General features: G+C 44.4%; 1 protein-coding gene across 1 annotated transcript in view; it reads left to right on the forward strand.

The window, feature by feature from the left end:
• ITIH6 (inter-alpha-trypsin inhibitor heavy chain family member 6) overlaps positions 1 to 17,050 on the forward strand; it is a 31,903-nt gene extending 14,853 nt beyond the window's left edge. The window contains exons 6-13 of the mRNA XM_045833224.1: positions 1,170 to 1,286; positions 4,650 to 4,821; positions 8,638 to 10,701; positions 12,553 to 12,645; positions 14,184 to 14,219; positions 14,402 to 14,515; positions 15,536 to 15,913; positions 16,839 to 17,050. Coding sequence (XP_045689180.1) covers positions 1,170 to 1,286; positions 4,650 to 4,821; positions 8,638 to 10,701; positions 12,553 to 12,645; positions 14,184 to 14,219; positions 14,402 to 14,515; positions 15,536 to 15,913; positions 16,839 to 17,050 — 3,186 coding nt within the window. The remainder of the gene's footprint in view (positions 1 to 1,169; positions 1,287 to 4,649; positions 4,822 to 8,637; positions 10,702 to 12,552; positions 12,646 to 14,183; positions 14,220 to 14,401; positions 14,516 to 15,535; positions 15,914 to 16,838) is intronic.
• The last annotated feature ends 3,381 nt before the right edge of the window (positions 17,051 to 20,431 follow it).

Raw genomic sequence — 20,431 nt, forward strand, 5'->3', positions numbered from 1 at the left:
AGGTCAGTGTGAGAGGGTGGTGACCTGGGTCATGCCTCTTACCTAGAGGATGTGAGGTGTTGGGGCCACTGGTAAGCCTGGGCCCACCGGGAGGTGGGGATGTGATTTTCCCCGAGGCTCCCACTCACCCAGGTAGAGGAGGAACAGAGGAGAAGGACTGCTGGCCTCTGCCTCTGGCCTGGGCAGTTGCAGGGTGGTCGACCCAGGCCTTTGGCAACTGCTGTGGAGTGCCAGGAGAAAGTAGACACAGAGCCTGCACAGGCGCTTGTGAATTCACTCAAAGGCTGGGGTGGAGGGAAGACGGAGATGTCCTCCCAAGTCTTCTGGGATCCCCTGTGAGAGGAGGAGACAGTGTGTCCAGCCTGGTGAGCAGAGAGTGCCTGAATGGCAGAGAGGACAAGAAGCTGTTTATTCCAGGGCAGAGCCAGCTTCAGTCTACTGGGCAGCTCAGACCCTCAGCAAGCCCACACTTCTCTAGGCTGAGCTGACACTGGTCCTGGGGGCCCTCCCAGCTCCCCCCTCTCCTTCCCTCAGCTGCCCCAGCCCCCAGGCTCAGCAGAGGGAACTCACAGTAGGAGGAGGGGGCAGCAGCCAATCACAACCCCCACAGCCTTAGGCATCTGCACCTGGTCTAACCAATCCCCTCGGAACAAACAGCTCACTCAGCCTCTGCTCCCTCCTCCCCTCCCTGGTCTGCCCAGCAACAGCAGAAAGGAGGTTTGAGGAGAGGAGAGGGAGGCCCTGCAAACTCCCAGCCCCTGGCAGCAATGGAGCTGGGCCCCAGGCTCACTCTATAGAGGGAGGTTAAAACAATAGTTACAGTTCCTGGAGCCCAGGCAAAATGTCCCTAGGGGCCCTCTGGACTGTGCAAGCCCAGCTCTCATGGACAGGAACTCACATATTACAGAGATCCTGCTCCTTGGAGCCTTGGGCCCCAAGCCAGTCTCCACAGCTCTGGGGGCAGGTCCTAGACTGACAGTCTGAACAGAAGAGACACAGTTCTGGTGGAGGAGACGGACACTGAAGAAACAATCGCACAAATGCCTATTTAACTAGAAGCAGTGATAAGGCCTAGGAAGGAAAAGAGCTGTTTGTTGTGTAGGAGAATAAGAGGGGACCTGGTTTAGACCAGCTGTCACAGTTCTTGTGGTTTCGCTTCTTTTGTGCAGATTTACGACGGCTATTTTATTCATTACTTTGCCCCCAGAGGCCTTCCACCTGTTGAGAAAAACGTGGTGTTCGTTATTGATGTGAGCGGCTCCATGTTTGGTACCAAGATGAAGCAGGTAATGAGAAACTTAGGACCTTCCCTACCTCTTCTTTTTGAATCTTAGCAAGCAGAGATTGCTGGAACATTGGTTTCCTGGGGCCAGAGACCCTATCATCCCCTCCCCTTGGATCCTATATGTCTGGGCCTATGTTACAGTCCTGGTACCTTCATATTTGGAGCCTCATAGATCTGCAGCCACAGAATGTGAGAAACATGGAAACATTGGACTATGGGGCCTGAAACCACTGAGACCCTGTATCACAAACTGCCTGGGCTCATAAGATACCTGAATCATAGAATGTTTGCAGCAGAGCAGCAATTTTAGTCTTCTTCTTCTGATGGCACACAAACTAATTACTAAAATTCTGTGGTACACCAAAAATATATTTTTTTGCCAATCTGACAAGAAATAGGTATAATTTTGATTCTTTTACACTGGCCAGCTATGTTGTGCTGGCTGTTTTCATTTTTTTAATTGATAGTCTAAGGAAAAAGAGGTCCATGCTTCTGACTAGTTAGGCATTGCATGTTTTAAAAATTCTTGAGGCACAGCAGTTGATAATCACTGAGTTAGGGTACTCTGGTATCATAACACCTGAGTCAAAAAGTAAATAAAACCTTAGTCATTCTAGGCTCTGAACATTTCCAGGGCCACATGTTGTTGTTTTTTGTTTTTTATTTCAAAGCCAGAAAAATAGAGTGTACTAGCATTATACTGCTTAGAAATCATAGAGTCCTGTGTCTGTCTACACTTAATCTTGTAGCCCACCTATCAGTGCTCCCTTAAAACCTAGGTCTAGGCTCAAAAGATATCAACTTTAGAGCTCAATCAAATACTTAATGTTATGGAAGCAGTATTTATAACTGTAGAACTCTGGGACTCTACAATTATAATGTTCAACTGTTCTAGGACAGTATAACCTGTATAACTTGAAGTTCTGAACCATGAAGCCCATGGTACCTAAGGCTAACTGACTTCTGTTTTACCAAAATGTACCCAAACTTGGGGAAGTTAAATATTTAAAACTGCCTTCCTTAGCCTTCTTATTGAGGAAAGGATATACCCAACTCCAAATCTTTCTAGCCTTGCCATCTATTCTAAGGTGATATAAAGCTAGAAAGCTGAGGAGAACTTGTGGAGGACATATAATAATAAAATGGGTCAATTCTCCAGGAAAACATAGTAATCTTTATGTGTCTGTACATAACAATAGAGTGTCAAAATATACAAGACATCCCTGACCAGTGTGGCTCAGTTGGTTGGAGTGTCATCTCATAACCAAAACATTGCAGGTTTGATTCCAAGCTAGGGCACATACCTAGGTTGCAGGTTTGGTCCCCAGTCTAGACCCATAAGATCCGTGGTCTGGGCACATGCAATCCCCAGTCCAAGTGCATGTGGGAGGCAACCAATTGATGCTTCTCTCTCACATCAATGTTTATTTCTTCCCTTTCTTCTCTCTAAAAAAGCAATGAAAAAAGTCCTTGGGTGAGGGTTAAAAAAATACATGAGGCAAGAATAAATAGGTAAACCCACTCTTATAGTTAGAGACTTTAACTCCCTTCTATCAGAATGGACAGTTCTAACAGGCAGAAAATCAGTATAGACATAGTTGAACTGAACAGCACCATCAATCAATTGGATTTAATTGAATCTATAAAATGCTTCATCCAACAACAGCACACTATATATTCCTCTCAAGCTGGCATGGAACATTTGCTGAAATAGACTATATTGTGGGCCATAAAACACATTTTTTAAAACTTAAAAGAATAAATCATATAAAGTATATTCACAAACCAAATGAAATTAAACTAGAAGTAAATACCAGAAAGATAGCAGGAAATCTCAAAACAATAGGAGATTAAACAACATAATCCTAAAAACATATTCTGTCCCTTGATAACAGGAGGGTCTCAGGAAAGGCCATCCTCTATGACTTAACCCTCTCAATAGAAACAATAATATGATGCTTAGCTCCCTATCCTAGAATTTGTGACCTATCCCAAGTTCATTCTATGGCAGGAAAAACTTTGATCCACCTAGAAATACTAAAGTCATCTTCTGTCAGTTTAAGATGTAGGAAAAGGCAGGCCACAAGTGTCCTCCCTAAGGTTTCTGGAATCCATACCAACATAAAGGGTTGAACTTAACATTGTGCTTAAAGTCACAGGATTTAACACCTTCAAATATGAATTTGAGTCCCTGGTCCATCAATGATTAGCATGTGACCTTGAGAAAGTCACCACACCCCTCTGAGCCTCAGTGTCATCACTTGGAAAATGAGAATAATATTAGTATTTTCTCCATTGTGTTGCTGTGAGGATTAAATGAGCTGATGCACCTAAAGTGATTTTCATAGTGCCTAGAACATAGAAGTATCCTATAAATGTTACCTAATACTAGAACCTATATACCCTGTTTTATGAACCTCCCATTTGTCTAGCCTTACGCTAAGTACTGTCACGTAGAAGGGAACCAGGAGGAAGAAGCATTGTAAGCCCTATTCTCAGAGGGCTCAATATCTGGATGAAGAAGGAAAATATTCAACATAAGACAGTCAGTGAATAGTCTAGGGAAAGAATATCTGGGTGTGAAGGACATGGGTCAGAATAGGCAATCAAAGAACAGCTGCCCAGAGAAAGGAGCAACTGAAAGAACAGTGAAAATATGAATAAGTAAAGGAGAAGCAGGAAGGTCTGCTATCTAAAGGACACAACAAGAGAACAGTTATACAGACAAAATAGAATCTGGGTTATCTGGGGGCTGGTAAAAAGACCAGCCTGGGAGAAACAGAGGATGAGGGAAAAGAACAGATTAGATGGAACACTCCAAGCATGCAAAGTCACTGAAAGTCAGCCATAAAGGCCTGCAATCATAAAACTCTAAAACTTGAGGGTCCTAGAATCATAGAATCCTGAGTCATGGGGTCCAGGAACCATAGGACACATGAATCCTAGCTCTCCAAAAGTATAGAGCTTGAATCTTCCAAACCACCACTGTCCAATAGAACTTTCTTGATGATGGAAATGTTTTAAGTTCCTGAGGTTTCCAATACAGTAGCCACTGGCCACTTAAAATGTGGCTGCTGCAAGTGAAAAAAAAAAAACAGGAGAATTTTAAAATTTTTATTTGATTTTAACTAACTTACATTTACATTTAAATAGCTCTATGTGGCGAGAAGCTACCATTGGCCAGTGCCATTCTGGGCTTTGGGCCAAAGAGCATATAGAGCATTTCGACTTGAGAATCCTAGACTTACAGAGTGTTATAATTAGAGAGTCTCAGACTATAATACCTTGTACAGAAAGAACCTTTTAGTCTTGAGCAAGACTTCAAGTCTTGGTCTATCTCCTTCACTTTATCCATATTCCACAGACTAAAAAGGCCATGAATGTGATACTTGGTGACCTGCAGGCCAACGACTACTTCAACATCATCTCCTTTTCTGACTCGGTTAGTGTCTGGAAAGCTGGAGGCTCCATCCAGGCAACCACCCAGAATGTACACAGTGCCAAGGACTACCTGGGCCACATGGAAGCTGATGGTTGTAAGTGTTAGACCTTCCCACCAAAATGGGTAGGCTGTGGTGATCCAGCTGACCTCTCACAATCCTGGAATAAGTTTTACATTTTATATAAATATGTTCCTCTGTGTTCCTTTTCCTAGTGGAAAAAGCACAGCTGATTCTACATGTATTTAGGGCATATTTCCCTTTAGACCTGAGTTTCCTCCTAAAGAGGAGGCACATAGAAGAATTTGCTAAGAATTTTTTCTTTATCTTAAGTATATTTTATTGATTATGCTATTACAATTGTCCATTTTTTCCTCTTCTTTATCCCCCTCCACCCTGCACCCCTCTTCCTTCCACCATTCCCCTGTTACTTAATGTCCGTGGGTTGTACATATAAATTCTTTGGCTTCTCCCTTTCCTATACTATTCTTAATCCCCCTATCTATTTTGTACCTACCAATTATGTTTCTTATTCCCTGTACCTTTTCCCCCATTCACCCCTCCCTCCTCCCCACTGACAACCCACCATGTGTCTCTGTTCCTGTTCTAATTCACTGCTTAGTGTGTGCTTATTTTTTAGGTTCAGTTGATAGTTGTGAGTTTGTCATCATTTTACTGTTCATATATTTCTGATCTTTTTCTTAGACAAGTCCCTCTAACATTTCATACAATAAGGGCTTGGTGATGATGAACTCCTTTAACTTGACCTTATCTGAGAAGCACTTTATCTGCTCTTCCATTCTAAATGATAGCTTTGCTGGATAGAGTAATCTTCTGTGTATGTCCTTGCCTTTCATGACTCAGAATACTTCTTTCCAGCCCCTTCTTGCCTGCAAGTTTTCTTCTGAGAAATCACCTGATAATCTTATGGACACTCCTTTGTAGGTAACTGTCTCTTTTTCTCTTGCTGCTTTTAAGATTCTCTCCTTACCTTTAATCTTGGCTAGTGTAATTTTGGTGTACCTTGGTGTGTGTTTCCTTGGGTCTCACTTCTTTGGGGCTCTCTGAGCTTCCTGGACTTCCTGCAAATCTGTTTCCTTTTCCAGATTGGGAAAGTTTTCCTTCTATTTTTTCAAATAAGTTTTCCATTTCTTGCCTTTCTTCTTCTCCTTCTGATACCCCTATGAATCAGATGTTGGAACATTTAAAGTTGTCCCGGAGTTTCCTAAGCCTCTCCTCATTTTTTTTGAATTCTTGTTTCTTCATTCTGTTCTAGTTGAATGTTTATTTCTTCCTTCTGTTCCAAATTGTTGATTTGAATCCAGGTTTCCTTCCCTTCACTGTTGGTTCCCTGTATATTTTTATTTATTTCTCTGTATAGCCTTCACTTCTTTTTCTATTTTGTGTCTATACTCAATCCTTTCTGTGAGCAACCTGATTATCAGTGTTTTGAACTCTGCATTTTATAGATTGGCTATCTCCTCATCACTTAGTATGTGGGGGAGGGGTTCAAGAGGGAACAATGCTTCTTACTTGTCTCTCATCTGGCATTCAGTCAGTTCCCCCAGCACCCACAAGCAAATTGGGCCCTTCTAGTGCTGATTCCTGGATGGGAGAGCCTGAGTAAGTTCTAGGACCCCATGGGTCTCTCCAACAAACTCTTCTATGAGGCTGGAAGTTTCTCCTACCACCAAAATGCCTATAGGTTTTTAAAACTAGAGGTTTTGAGGCTTTAGTTTCCCATCCTGGAACCCTGGGTTGTGCAGTCTGGCTCGTTCTGCAGTTGTTCTTCCAGGTTTATTTGCACATGAATGTGGGACTGCCCAGTCTACCAGCCACCACCTTGCCCACCCAGTCTGCTGCCTTGCTGTGTATCCTCTCCACCCTGGCTACCCATCTCCACCTCTCCTACCAATCTGGATGAATGTTCCTTCTTTAACTCCTTGGTTGTTTTTGTTTTGTTTTTAACTTAATTTCTTTTAAAATATTTTATTTATTTATTTTTAGAGAGGAGGGAAGGGAAGGGAAAAAAGAAGGAGAGAAATATCAATGTGTGGTTGCCTCTTGTGTGCCCCCCACTGGGGACCTGGCTTACAACCCAGGCATGTGCCCTGCCTGGGAATTGAACCAGCAACCCTTTGGTTCACAGCCCACATTCAATCCACTGAGCTACACCAGCCAGAGCCAAAACTTAATTTTTTGTATTAATTGCTGTTCAGTTACAGTTATCCCCATTTTTCCTCCATCACTCTCCCCTGCCCTACCCTGCCCCACCTTCCACATTCAATCCTCCCCTACCCGGTTGTCTTTGTCCATGTGTCCTTTATACATGTTCCTTTACTCTTCCTGTTCTTTAACCCATTGTCCCCCTCCCCGGGGCTTGTCACTTTCTTCTTTATTTCCATGTCTCTGGTTCTACTTTTCTCACATTTATTTTATTGATTAGGTTCCAGCTATAGGTGATATCATATGGTATTTGTCTTTTACTGCCAGGCTTATTTCACTTAGCATAACGCTCTCCAGTTCCATCCATGCTGTTGCAAAAGGTAAGAGCTCCTTCTTTCTTCTGCTGCATACTATTCCATTGTGTAAATGTACCACATTTTTTTGATCCATTCATTTACTGATGGGCATTTAGGCTGTTTCTAGCACTTGGCTTTTGTAAATAACACTGCTATGAACATTAGGGTGCATATGTTCTTTTCCATTGGAGTCTCAGGATTCTTAGAGTATAATCCCAACAGCGGAATTGCTAGGTTGAAAGGCAGTTCCATTTTTAGTTTTCTGAGGAAATTCCATAGTGTTTTCCACAGTGGTTGCACCAGTCTACATTCCCACCAGCAGTGCACTAGGGCTCTCCTTTCTCCACATCCTCACCAGCACTTGTTGTTTGTTCATTTGTTAATGATGGCCATTGTGACTGGTGTGTAGTGGTATCTCACTGTGGTTTTAATTTGTATCTGTCTAATGGCTAGTGATGCTGAGCATCCTTTTATATGTCTATAGGTCCACTGTATGTCCTCCTTGGAGAAGTGTCTGTTTGGGGCCTTTGCCCATTTTTTTATTGGATTATTTGTCTTCCTGGCATAGAGTTGCATGAGGTCTTTATATATTTTGGAGATTGAACCCTTGGCTGAGGTATCATTGTCAAATCTATTTTCCCATGCAGATGTTTCCCTTTTGATTTTGCTAATGTTTTCTTTAGCTGTACAGAAGCTTTTTAATTTGATGTAGTCCCATTTGTTTAATCTTTCCTTTATATCCCTTTCTCTAGGGGACATGTCAGTGAAAATATTGCTCTGTGGAATATCTGAAACTTTCTTGCCTATGTTCTCCTCTAGAACTCTCATGGTTTTTGTTTTTAAATTGGTTGTTTCCCTTCTTTTGGTTGTGAGGATGCAAAACGTATCTGCCTGTGCCTCCATCTTGACTGGAAGTCAGAGTTTTTCTTTAATAAATCAATAATCTAGATATGTATTTCCAAGCATTTGAGTAAGTTGCTGCCCTGATTCTGGCTTTCAATCAGTCATCTCTCAGACAATTATTATAGTCTCCCCACTATCATCTCCTCTTGTCAACTCAGCCCTTTTTCTCCCTGAAGCATGGAGGTGTGGGGTGCTATGGTTGAAGACCTGCCAATCTGACTAGAGAACTAGACAGTCCCCCCAAAGCAAGAGGCAAAGCACAGTCTGAGATAGGGAGTGACAAAAGCCATGAACATGTGAGCTCCACTGTCAGATCTCCGGGAGCTTGTACAGGGGTGGGGCCTTGGGAAGGATAAACAGCAGAAAGAGTTTGAGCAAAGATCAGGTGATATGACTGAGCTTTGGAGGTTGGTGAGATGCCTAGTGTGTTTGCAGTGAGGGTAAAAGTAACTGGAAAAGATGGTCTCACAGTCTGCTCCCCAATTAGGGACTGACATCAACACAGCTCTGCTGGCAGCTGCTTCAGTGCTGAACCATAGCAACCAGGACCCTGGGAGGGGCTCCAGTGTGGGGAGGATCCCCCTCATCATCTTCCTGACAGATGGGGAGCCCACAGCCGGTGTGACGACTCCAAGCGTGATCCTCTCCAATGTCCGTCAGGCACTGAACAACAAGGTGTCCCTTTTCAGCTTGGCCTTTGGGGATGATGCTGACTTCCCACTGCTACGTCGCCTGTCCCTGGAGAACCGAGGAGCAGCCCGGCGCATATATGAGGACACCGATGCAGATCTACAGCTGGAGGGCCTCTATGAGGAGATCTCCATGCCTCTACTGGCAGATGTGCGTCTGGACTACCTTGGCGGCTTTGTTGGGGCCTCCCCTTGGGCCCTTTTCCCCAACTACTTTGGTGGCTCAGAGCTGGTGGTGGCAGGCTTGGTACAGCCAGGTCAGCAAGAATTGGGCATCCACCTGGCAGCCCGTGGCCCCAAAGGTCAGCTTCTTGTGGCCCGTCACAGTGAAGTAGCCAAGAATAGCAACCCAAAGGCCTTTGGTTGCCCAGGTGACCCAGCCCCCAATATAGCCCACTTCATCCGTCGCCTCTGGGCCTACATCACCATTGGAGAACTCCTGGAGGCCCGCTTCCGCACCCATGATACCAGCACGCGCCACTTGTTGGCTGCCAAAGTCCTCAACCTGTCTCTTGAATACAACTTTGTAACACCTCTGACTTCACTGGTCATGGTGAAGCCCAAGGATGCCAGTGAGGAGGCCAAGAGACAGACTTCCACCACAGCTGGACCAGGCAGCATCACACCTTCATCCACCACCAGGCATGGCCTAGGGACAAGCACAGCTGAGCCAACCTTGGTGCCTAAGGTCTCTCCCAAATCAAGGCTTGTGAACCCAAAGTTCTACTTATCCTCAACTACTCCTGCCTCTACAAAGAAGATGGCCAGTTCCAAGGAGCTGGAACCACTAGGTCATATCCCTAGTACCCTATCCATGCCAGCACATCCAAGGCCCAAAATTCCAGCACAACACAATTCTGGCACCTTGACTCAGCCAACTCTCAGGATAAAACCTGCTGTCCTTGTTCCCTCAAATTCTGGTGACTCATTGCTTCTGAAGCTCAGTAGTCCATCACACCAGAATCCTGTGTCCCTATTACCCATTTATGAGACACAAGTTCCACCTCTGAATCCTGGAACTCCATCCCAGCCCAAAGTTGGCACTATAAAACATGTCACTCTACTGCATTCCAAACTTGGCGCTCCATCACAACCTAAACTGGATGCTACATCACACCCACAGCCTGGGGTACTCACATCACAGTCACCCAAAAATCTGCCATGGCCCAGGCCTAGAGTCTCCACACTTCAGATCCCCAAATACCTACCACACACCAGAGTAAGGGTTCCTACTCCCAAAACACCAAACAACCTGTCACACCCTAGACCTGGGATCCTCTTACCTAAGACCCCTAAATTCCTATCACCTCTTAAACCTATTGTCCCACCTCACCCAACTTCTCCAAGCTTATCACTTTCTAAAGCTAAGACACCAGTCCCCACTAAATCTAAAACCCCATTACCCTCCAGACCCACCAGACCCAGACCCCCACCTCCTCAGAGCCTCAGCACAGTCCCAAACACAATCTTAAATCCCACAATTTCCAGCAGTAATATGACCTCTGTCCTTGGAGAGCCCCTTCCTACTCCCTTTCATCCCACCCTACCCTCTCTGCTGCCCCCTGGAAGGCTCTGGCATCAGTATGACCTATTCTCAGGGCCCCAGAGCACAAGGGAAATTCTGAGACCATCTGTGTCAGGAGTACCAACAATGGGTCTACCAAACAGCTCCAGGCCTTTGCCAGAAGTCATCTCCCCAAACCTGCCAGTCTTGTTACCTTCTAGCACCCTCCCTGAGGCAGGCAGCCTTCTCATTCTTCCTGAGGAACTAGAGCTGCTGTCTGAGTCAATGATGGAGTCCAAGTTTGTGGAGTCCTTAAACCCACCAGCTTTTTATACTTTCCCCACTCCTGATGAAAATGGTGAGTTCCATGGGCAAGAGGACAAGACATGAGGGGGATGTATGAATAGACAGCCCAGGAACTGGGAGTGTGCAAGACCTGTGCAGATTCCATAATAGTACAGCTGCTTACTTGCTTGCTTGCTTGCTTTGAAACTTTGAACTAGCTACTTAATTTCTCTGAGCCTCAGTACATAGGCACAGAATTAAAGGCCCTGGGAGAGAAGGGATGTTAAGACTGGGGAGGCTGAATAGAAACAACCTGGCCAATCTGTGGCTTTGACATTTGCTTTGTTGGGAAAGAAAACTGGCCATGCTTCCCAAGCATGGGAGGAATATGAGGTTATAAATGGGAGCATCACTGGGCAAGGCAAGTTTGGTTGGTTCATTTTTGCTTTGTGAACACCACTGTTTAATGACAGGTGTATAAAAACTAGAGATGATGATGACAGTTATCTTTAAATTTCCCAAAGACTATGAAATAACACAACATTTTTGAGCTCTTCCTATGTGCATCTACTGCTCAACTTTAGTCCCCCATTAAATCCTCACAGGAAACTATTAGTACCTACATTTTACACATGTGGAAACTGAAGCACTGAGAGGTAAAGTAACTTGCTCCATGTCACAGAGCTAGTAAGAGATTTGAATTTACATAATCTGGTCCCAAACTGAATGTGCTTTACCACTCCACTATTATGCTTTCCTAAGAGGAAAGACATTTCCTGGGTGACCTTGTAGGGCAGGATTAGAACCAGTTGGGGATGGCAGTAAGTCACAAGGATACAAATTTGGACATGATATTTTTGACATGCTCCTCTCCCTCACCACCAACCCCCTTCCAATATCCCATCCATCTTTAATTCCTGACAATGTTACCTCTAATATATGTGCCAATGCACCCACTTTTCACCACTGCAACTGTCACTATTGTAGAACAGAATACAATTGTGTCTCACCTAGAAAACTGTTACAGCCTCCTCACTGGTCTCCCTGCTCTCTCTCTTGAGAGAAATTCTTGGCCATTCTCCCACAGCAACCAAACAGATCTTTTAAGAACATAGATCACTTCACCTCCATTCCCTACTTAACTCCATAAGGTTTTCCCTTCACACCTAGAATGAAGCCCAAAGTCCTATTTATGGCCTACAAGGCCCTTCATCACCTTTCTTCTACCACATAACTCCCTGACCTCATCTTCTCCCACTGGTAAATGAACTCTAGTAGAGTTCATTTGAACTCTAGCCCCACTGGCTTCTTCTCTGTTCCTCCAGTGGGCCCTACTCCCACCTACACTCATGGACCTCTTTCAAGTTGTTCCTCTGCTTGGTAATCTCTCTTACATACCCTCCCCTTCTCCCTTCCTATCACCCTCATCTCCTCTGTTTTCACTCACACTCCAGCTCATCACTTACATCTCAGCTCAAATGTCCTTTCCACCCATCTCACTGTCTTAGACTATGCCAAGTATCTGTTAACCCCCTCATTTCCTCTATTATTTTTTCTAGCATTTATCACCATTGGTAATTATGATTTAATTCATATCTGCCTCCCTGACTAAAATATGATATTTATCAGATCAAAAATCATGACTACCTTTTTCACCACCATATCCCTGATGCCCAAACAGTGCCTTAATGAATCAATTGATCAATCTGTCAATGCGTAAATGCTATAAGGAAGAATTTTGAACATAACTGAGCTTGAAAGACTAATGCTAGAGCATAAGGTCCCAGTCTTGGCAATATGCCAGTCAAATTGGGAAGCCAATGAGAACACTCCTGGTCAAAAAGAAAGTATTCCCTTTGGTAGGTCCAGGGCATATTTTCCCTGAGAGTGTTAAAGATTTCTTTTATTTCTTTTCACTTGCCAGGAAATCCACATTGGGAAGGTAATTCTGAAGAGATCCTGGGAGGAGCTGGGAGCATCATGGAATCTCAGGGAAGTTCTACAGGGCTAGCAAAAGGTAAACAAGGAGCTCCACTGACAAAGATCCCTAAGCTTTCATTTCCATTCAGTTAGAATTCTTATAGGCATTGTGTGAGTCCAAAAGAAATGCAATATATTAGTTTCCCACTGCTGCATAACAAATTGCCACAAACTTAGAACTTCAAGCAACACCTATTAATTATCTCACAGTTCTGTAGGTCAGAAGTCTGGGCACAGGTTAGTTGCATTCTCTGCTTAGGGTCTCAAAAGGCTGAAATAAAGGTGTCTATCAGACTAAGTTCTCATCTCTTCTATGTATATTCAAGTTGTTGGCAAAATTCAGTTATTTGTGTTTGTAGGACTCAGATCGCTGGCTGCTTTCTGTCAGCTGGATGTCATTCTCAGTTTCTACAGGCCACCTGAAACATTTTCAGGTCCTAGAGGCCTTCTGCATTCCTTGCCACATAACCACCTCCATCTTAAAAACAGCTATGGAGCTCTGGCTGGTATGGCTCAGTGGACTGAGTGCTGGCCTGCAAAACTGAAAAGTCACTGGTTCAATTCCCCATCAGAACACAAGCCTGGGTTGTGGGTCAGGTCCATGGTTGGGGGCATGAGAGAAGCAACTGACCATTTATCTCTGTCACATCAATGTTTCTTTACCTCTCTTTTTCCCTTCCTTCCTTCTCTCTAAAAAATAAATAAATAAAATCTTACAAAAGTAAATAAAATAAAAATTAAAAAATAAAAACAGCTATAGAAAATCTTTCTCATGTCAAGTCCTTCTCACACTTCAAATCTCTCTGACTTCTCCAACCCAGATTTAAAGTGCTCATGTGATTAGGTCAGGCCCACCTGGATAATCTCCCTATTTTAAGGTCAAGATTAAAATAGGAATAATCTCCCTATTTTAAGGTCACCACATAACATAACTTATTTATGGGAGTGATATCGCATCATATCATAGTCCTGGAGATTTTACAAGATGTGTACACTGAGGAATCTTGGGTGCCATCTTAAAATTCTACCTACCACAGGCAGAGAGTAAGAGGAAATAGCATGTGAGTTGGCCTGGCAAGATAACTAGAAATTGGTCCTAGGTTGATAAGGAGAAGAAAACAGGTCATGATTGGGTAGCTTAGCTGGTTAGAGCATCATCCCAATGTGCCAAGGTTGTGTGGTTTGATCCCTGGTCAGGACATATACAAGAATCAACCAATGAATGCATAAATAAGTGGATATCAAAAAAATCAATATTTCTCTCTCTGTAAAAAAATTAATCAATCAATAAAAAAGTTTTTTAAAAAGAAAACATTCAAGGTGGCAGGAAAACAGAAGCAAAGGGTCACTAGCAAGAGAAGGCAGGGCACTCATAAGAATAGTTGGTCTGGAGCATAAAGAAAACTGGAGAGCTAAGCAGGGGCTAGATTTCAAAAAAGACTTCAATGCTGAGCTCAGGAATTTGGCCCGTCTCTGATATCTGGGAGGAATTGACTAAGAGGCCAGGATGTCCCAGAGTTCCTAGAAATGTGATAGAGCAGTCCCTTACTAATACAACCCCCCTCTCCTTTGCAGGCATATTACCAAGCATCTTTACCTTTTCATCCTCGGGTAAGCCAGCCACCATCACTGTACTGTTTGAGCATAGGACAGCTTGTGCACCAAAACTGGGGCTGGGCTCTCTCTTGGAAAATAGACGTGGCCTCCTACATTCCCCTCCTCTCCCCTACCCTCTCTTCCCCTCCCATTACTTCTAGGGCCATAACTTCAGAGTTTCATCTCCTGCCTTGCAGTGGATGGTGACCCCCACTTTGTGATCCACATCCCCCGCTCAGAAGAGAGAATCTGCTTCACAGTGGATGGGCGCCCAGGAGATCTGCTACAGCTCATAGATGACCCCAAAGCAGGTTAGAGCCCCCCACAAATGACCCAAAGTCAGGTTAGAGCCCCTCATAGATGATCCAAAGGCAGGTGAGAGCCCCAAGGACTCCACTCCATATAACACGACAGCCAGATATACTCATGTCAACACCCCCAGACATTTTTGGACTAAAAGAAACACACAGCAATGTACCTCACTAATCACACGTAAATAATCCAGGCACATGAAAACACACATGAATACACTCAAACACCTACACACTCACAGATACATACACACATACCAGGGAACACAGTAAACTCACACAAATACACACCCAGACACACATATTTTGACACCCTCCATGCTCACATATAGTAACATACAAATATATGCCCAGATCCACATTGACATACAAAACATGCCCAAATATACACAATGACACATACATCAATACACACAGACATACATGCACTGATATCCCAGACTTACTCCAATACTCAGGAATTCAACACACACAGCACAAATACTCTGCTACTGTACACATATGAAACGCACCAATGCGCACAAGTACTCACCATGACACACACAGATGCATGCACACTGATATTCCCAGATACACATCAGTATCTGCCAGCACACAACCAGACACACACAACATAAACTATTTATCAAGACACATAACACCAACATATCCAGAGACATAAAACACAACCAAAAATGCACACTCTAATATAGCACCTTCTCCAAATATGCACATACATTGATAGGCCCAGAGATAACCATGTAAACATAACCAAACATAAATGTACACACTCAGAAACAAACACATGCATGCAAACAGCTCCACTGGAGTGAGCATATGCACACCTACATTTATATCCACACATTGCACAGGAAGGAGTAGCTGGATGGGCTGTGGTAAAATCGTTTTCCCCAGGAGCTAGCTCTCTAACCACAAATCTGCACCCTGGCCCCTGGTACCTCACCCCATCTGTGCTGTGGGTGACCAAATAAATGATCTTGTGAAAGCCCATGCTCCAGACATGGACTCTTCCCCCTCCAGGGCTTCATGTGCATGGACAGCTGCTTGGGGCACCACCAAGGCCAGGCCACAAGGACCAGATCCGCACCTACTTCCAGATCATCACAGTCACCACAGATAAACCCCGGGCCTATACTGTCAACATCACCCACAGTTCCATATCTGTGCGAGGCGAGGGTACCTTGTTTCTGTCCTGGGACCAACCTGCCCTACTGAGAAGGAGCCATATGGAGCTCCATGTGGCTGCTGCAACCCACCTCACCCTCCGTCTTGGGCCCCACCTCGAGTTCCTAGTCCTCCGACACCGCTACAGGCACCCCAGTGCCCTGCAACTACCCCACCTTGGGTTCTATGTGGTCAATGGCTTGGGCCTTAGTCCCTTGGCCCATGGCCTGCTGGGTAAGTGCTGCTGAGGCTGAGAGGGGCCAGGGAGCACACCAATCCCAAGAGAGACTCTTCCAGGTTGAAAGGCTAGTGAGCACCCAGCACCCTGCTCCCCACCCACAACCACAAAGAGGAATAAGAACCAAGGTCTGCCCTTGGGGAGTTGCTGGCCAGGGTAGAAGACAGACTCAGATGTGGATAGTGATTTCAGGAGCTATCAGTGTTAGATGTAAAGCATCCTAGGACTCTGGAGGAACCCAGGGTAGGGCACCTCACCCAGCCTTACAGCTCAAGAAAAATCTTCTGGAGGCAAAAGACCCACAGTCTGGAAGGCTGATTAAAAGTGATAGAGGAAAGGAATGGAGGTTAGAGAAGATGGAGCTGTAGTTGTCAGAGCAGAATGCCCAGACAAAGAATTTGGATTTATACTGAAGACAATGGGGAGCCATAAAGCTATAAGCAGGAGAAATATGCAGTGATAAGGGCATAACGAAGATCCTTCTAGAGGCTTCTGTGAAGAGAGAATGCAAGAAGTCAGACTGTAGGTCAGCAGACATTGGCAGAACCTGAGCAAAGACCCACACCAAAGAGTTTGGGCAATGATGGTGGGTTGGAGAGATATTCTTACTTCCTCTGGTCCTCCCCAATATTCTTCTGTCCTTCCCTCCAATATGCCCCATCATTGTCTCCAAACCTAACTGTTCTCCTTCTGCTGCCATCTCATCAATCCTGATATACTGCTTCCATAATATACTCCTGTCCCATTTGGCTCCTCCACATTTCCCACAATACTCAGCCTCTTCCCTCCTTCCTCCTGGCCTTTGCGGCCCCTCATCATTCCTACTTTTCCTCCTAGATTTCCTACTTTAGGGTCCTCTCAAGAGTTCTCGGTGGGGACTCAGGTCGCTGCCCTGACTGGTGCTGCATCTTTCTCCCTCAGGGCAGTTCCAGCATGCAGACATCCAGCTGGTGGCAGGGTCTGCAGGGCCATGCTTGCGGAGACGCCAAGGCCCAGATGTGCCTGTGATTCTAGGCAAGAAGCTGCTAAAGGACTCACCAAGGCTGCGGCCCCGCTGGACTTCCTGCTGGCTGGTGAATCGCTCTCATGTACACAAGCTTCTGGGCCACCCCTACCTTGCCTATGTCCTCTGATGACCCCTGAACTCTAGAGCCAGGAGACCTGAGTTTAGGAAACCCAGAGGCAGGGCCTCTTTGTTCCTGGAGTGAGCCAGGAACAGACTGAGAAAAATGAAGACACATGCAGGGAAACACACACTCACTCACACACTAAGTGACACGTATACAAGGACATACAAATACACACAGACATGCATACTTTTGTACCTAGAGACTTAGGGACTCCTTCTTCCTCACAATTCTTCCTGTGTCCAGTCCACTTTCTTCAATCCATACTCTATACCAGCTTTAGAGGTAACTTTCTTAAAACAAAAAGCTGACCAAGTCTATGGCCCTACTCACAACCTGCTCTGGCTCCCATAGCATATTTAAGGCTCTTAGAATTCCCCTAACAAGCCATGATCTCTCCCATCACTGGGCCTTTGCATGTGTTTTTCCTTCTGCACAAGACTCCATTCCTTAGCTTCATGTAGGTAGATTTTATACATCTTTCAAGTCTTAGTTGTCATCTTCTCTAGAAGGATTTCTTTGCCCCCCTCCTTGATTGAGTTCAGTCTTCATCTGTGTTCCCATAGCTCAACCCATTCCATCCAAGCTCACAGTGTTTATCATACTATGTAGTAATTATCTGTTTACTTATCTAGATCCCTGACTTAGACTGTGAACTGTTTAAGGGTAGGGACATTTTCTAAATCATCTCTGTATCCTCAGTGCCTGGTATAATAGGTGCTTAGTAAATATTTGCTGAATGAATAAATGAATGAACAAAAAAAGGACCAATGGCACAGAAGTGGACACACACATGTACATACAATCAGAGACACAGGATCACACAAAGTAAGACACCACCAACAACACAGACATAGATGGGGAAACAGTGTGTTAGAGACTTTCAGAAACATAAGAAATAAGGTTCTGAAAACTAAGAAAATAGACGTAGAAAAACATACGTATACAAAGAGTGGGAAAGGGAGCCAGAGTGACAGCATCAGGAACATAAATCCAGAGAAATGGATGTTCTTTTGCTGGGCCTATGTATTCTCATGTTGAGGTCCATTTTGGGATACTTTGCTTGTCACAGACAAAGAGGCAGGAAGAAAAAAACAAGATCACCCAGGGACAGGTACACAGTGACTATTGTGAAGATACTGAAACATAACAATATAAAAACTAAGATAGATATGCACAGAGACCCAGGCACAGGAGCAGAGGAGGTCAATACACACAGTGATACATAGAGACACAGAGGTAACCAGGGAGACATCAGTCAAGACCATAGTCCAAGACACCAAAGACAGAGAAGTAGAAACACAGAGACACACTGACATGCTTACTTGCAGATATGGGGTCGGGGATGAGAAGAGAACACAGACACACAGGTCCAGAGACCTACAAGCAGGTAGAAACAGACATTACACAGACCCAGACTTGGTGACAAAGTTCTACGGGCACAGTTACATGCAGAGGAACACATTAAGAATGACACAGGAGCACATATTTAGGTATCCAGAGATCCTATGACAAAGACATGGGGATGCGTACACATAAACAGTGACAAAAGACAGAAAAAAAAAAGGGATCAGGCCAGGTAAAAGAGATATAAGGACAGGCAAGTGGATTCCAGGTATAATGGGGACATTTTGACAAAGTGACAAGGACACAGTAATTTAGAGACAGAGATACTATAACAGGAAAAAATGGGGATATGCACTCACAAATACTGTCATGTGGATACAAGCTATACATAAGAACTGGTAGGATCAAGATAGAAATTAAGAAACCTAGACATGTAGAAACAGACACAAAGAATATAAGCAAATGGGCAGAGACACAGTGACAAGGAAATCTATCTGGAGAGGCAGGGATGCAAAGACACAGAATCAAGATACACCTGGGCACACCCAGAAATAGAGACACACAAACAGGCAACCAAGACCACAAATAAAGGGATGGGAACAGTGAGTCAGACTCAGGGACACAGAGATAATGGCTCAAAAATAAAAAGACATGAATCCAAACACCAGACACTCACAGAAAGATGAGAACACAGAGGTGATGAGTCAATTCAAAACAAAACCAGGGACAGAGCAGGACAGAAAAAGAAACAGATACAGAGAGACAACCTGACAAACAGACCCAAGAAACAAAAACACAGTAATGGGGACCCAGAGAAAAAGATCAGAGACTAAAAAAGAGAGTTATTGAATAACAGAACAACTTAAGAGACAGCCATAGTAACACAAAGAAACAATAACAAAGACACTGTACAAAGCTGAGGAAATTAAATGGAGAAGTGGGATAAATACCAAAACACAGATATGGAGTGCAAAGTCCCAGAGATGCAGAGTCACCAACAAAGGGCCAGTGTAAGATGGCATGTGCAAATTCGTGAGCACAGACACTGGAACACAGAGGTTCAGAGAAAGACACCCAAACACAGGAATACAGAGATTCTGGGATACATTTAAACTGGATCATCAAGGTTCAGGGACATGCAAAGACTTGCGGATGTACAAAGAAAGGAACATACAGACACAGGAGCAAAGGGGCTCATGGGCACCCACACAGTCATGCGCAGACATTAGATCACATGCAAAGATGCAGGGACATGTAAAAATTTAGGGAATACAGATTTGAGGATGCACAATGACTCAAGAACACATAAAGACTAAGGAACATGCGGAGATTAAAAGACATGTAAAGAATCAGGAACACAGAAAAACTCAGCAGTGCACAAAAAGAGATAGATGTACAAGCATTTGAACACAAAGGCTCATTGGATGCCCAGACACTGAGACACATAGATCTATGGACACACTGACACAAGGAGACACATACATTTGATTGAAGAAGCTCAAGGTATACAAATACTCAAGTACATTCAAGGACAAGGATGCACAAGCACTAAAACAGAGATTGGAGACACACAGAAATAAGTACATAGAAGCAGGGTAATACAGAGACTCAGGGACACCCAGATGTGAGGATACACAGACACTGGAACACATAGATTAATAGGATGTACAACACAAGGATGCATAAAGAATGGGATGCAGGCCCTGGGCTGGAGGGGACAAGGGGCATTGTCTCCCAGCCTGGGTGGTGCTGCCTTCAGGTTTCCCAGGAGTGACTTCGTGGGAGGCTCTAAGCAGTGATCCCATCCTCCCTCTGGGGCCTGGGCCAGGCCTGGGGGAGAGCTGTTGGGGCATACAGGGACCGGCCTGGCTGCCCCAGTTATCAGGTCTCCTGGCAAAGACAAAAAAAAAATGGGATGCAGAAACTCACAGACTTACAGGGGACCAAGGACATGGAGATATTGGACTACAATAAACAATAGGAACCACAGACACCAGGACATGGCCATTGGGACACAGAAACCTTGCAAAACTGAAATAT

This window comes from Phyllostomus hastatus, unplaced genomic scaffold, assembly GCF_019186645.2.
Source record: "Phyllostomus hastatus isolate PE091 unplaced genomic scaffold, TTU_PhHast_1.1 phas_contig_10, whole genome shotgun sequence".
In the NCBI taxonomy this organism is placed as follows: Eukaryota; Metazoa; Chordata; class Mammalia; order Chiroptera; family Phyllostomidae; genus Phyllostomus; species Phyllostomus hastatus.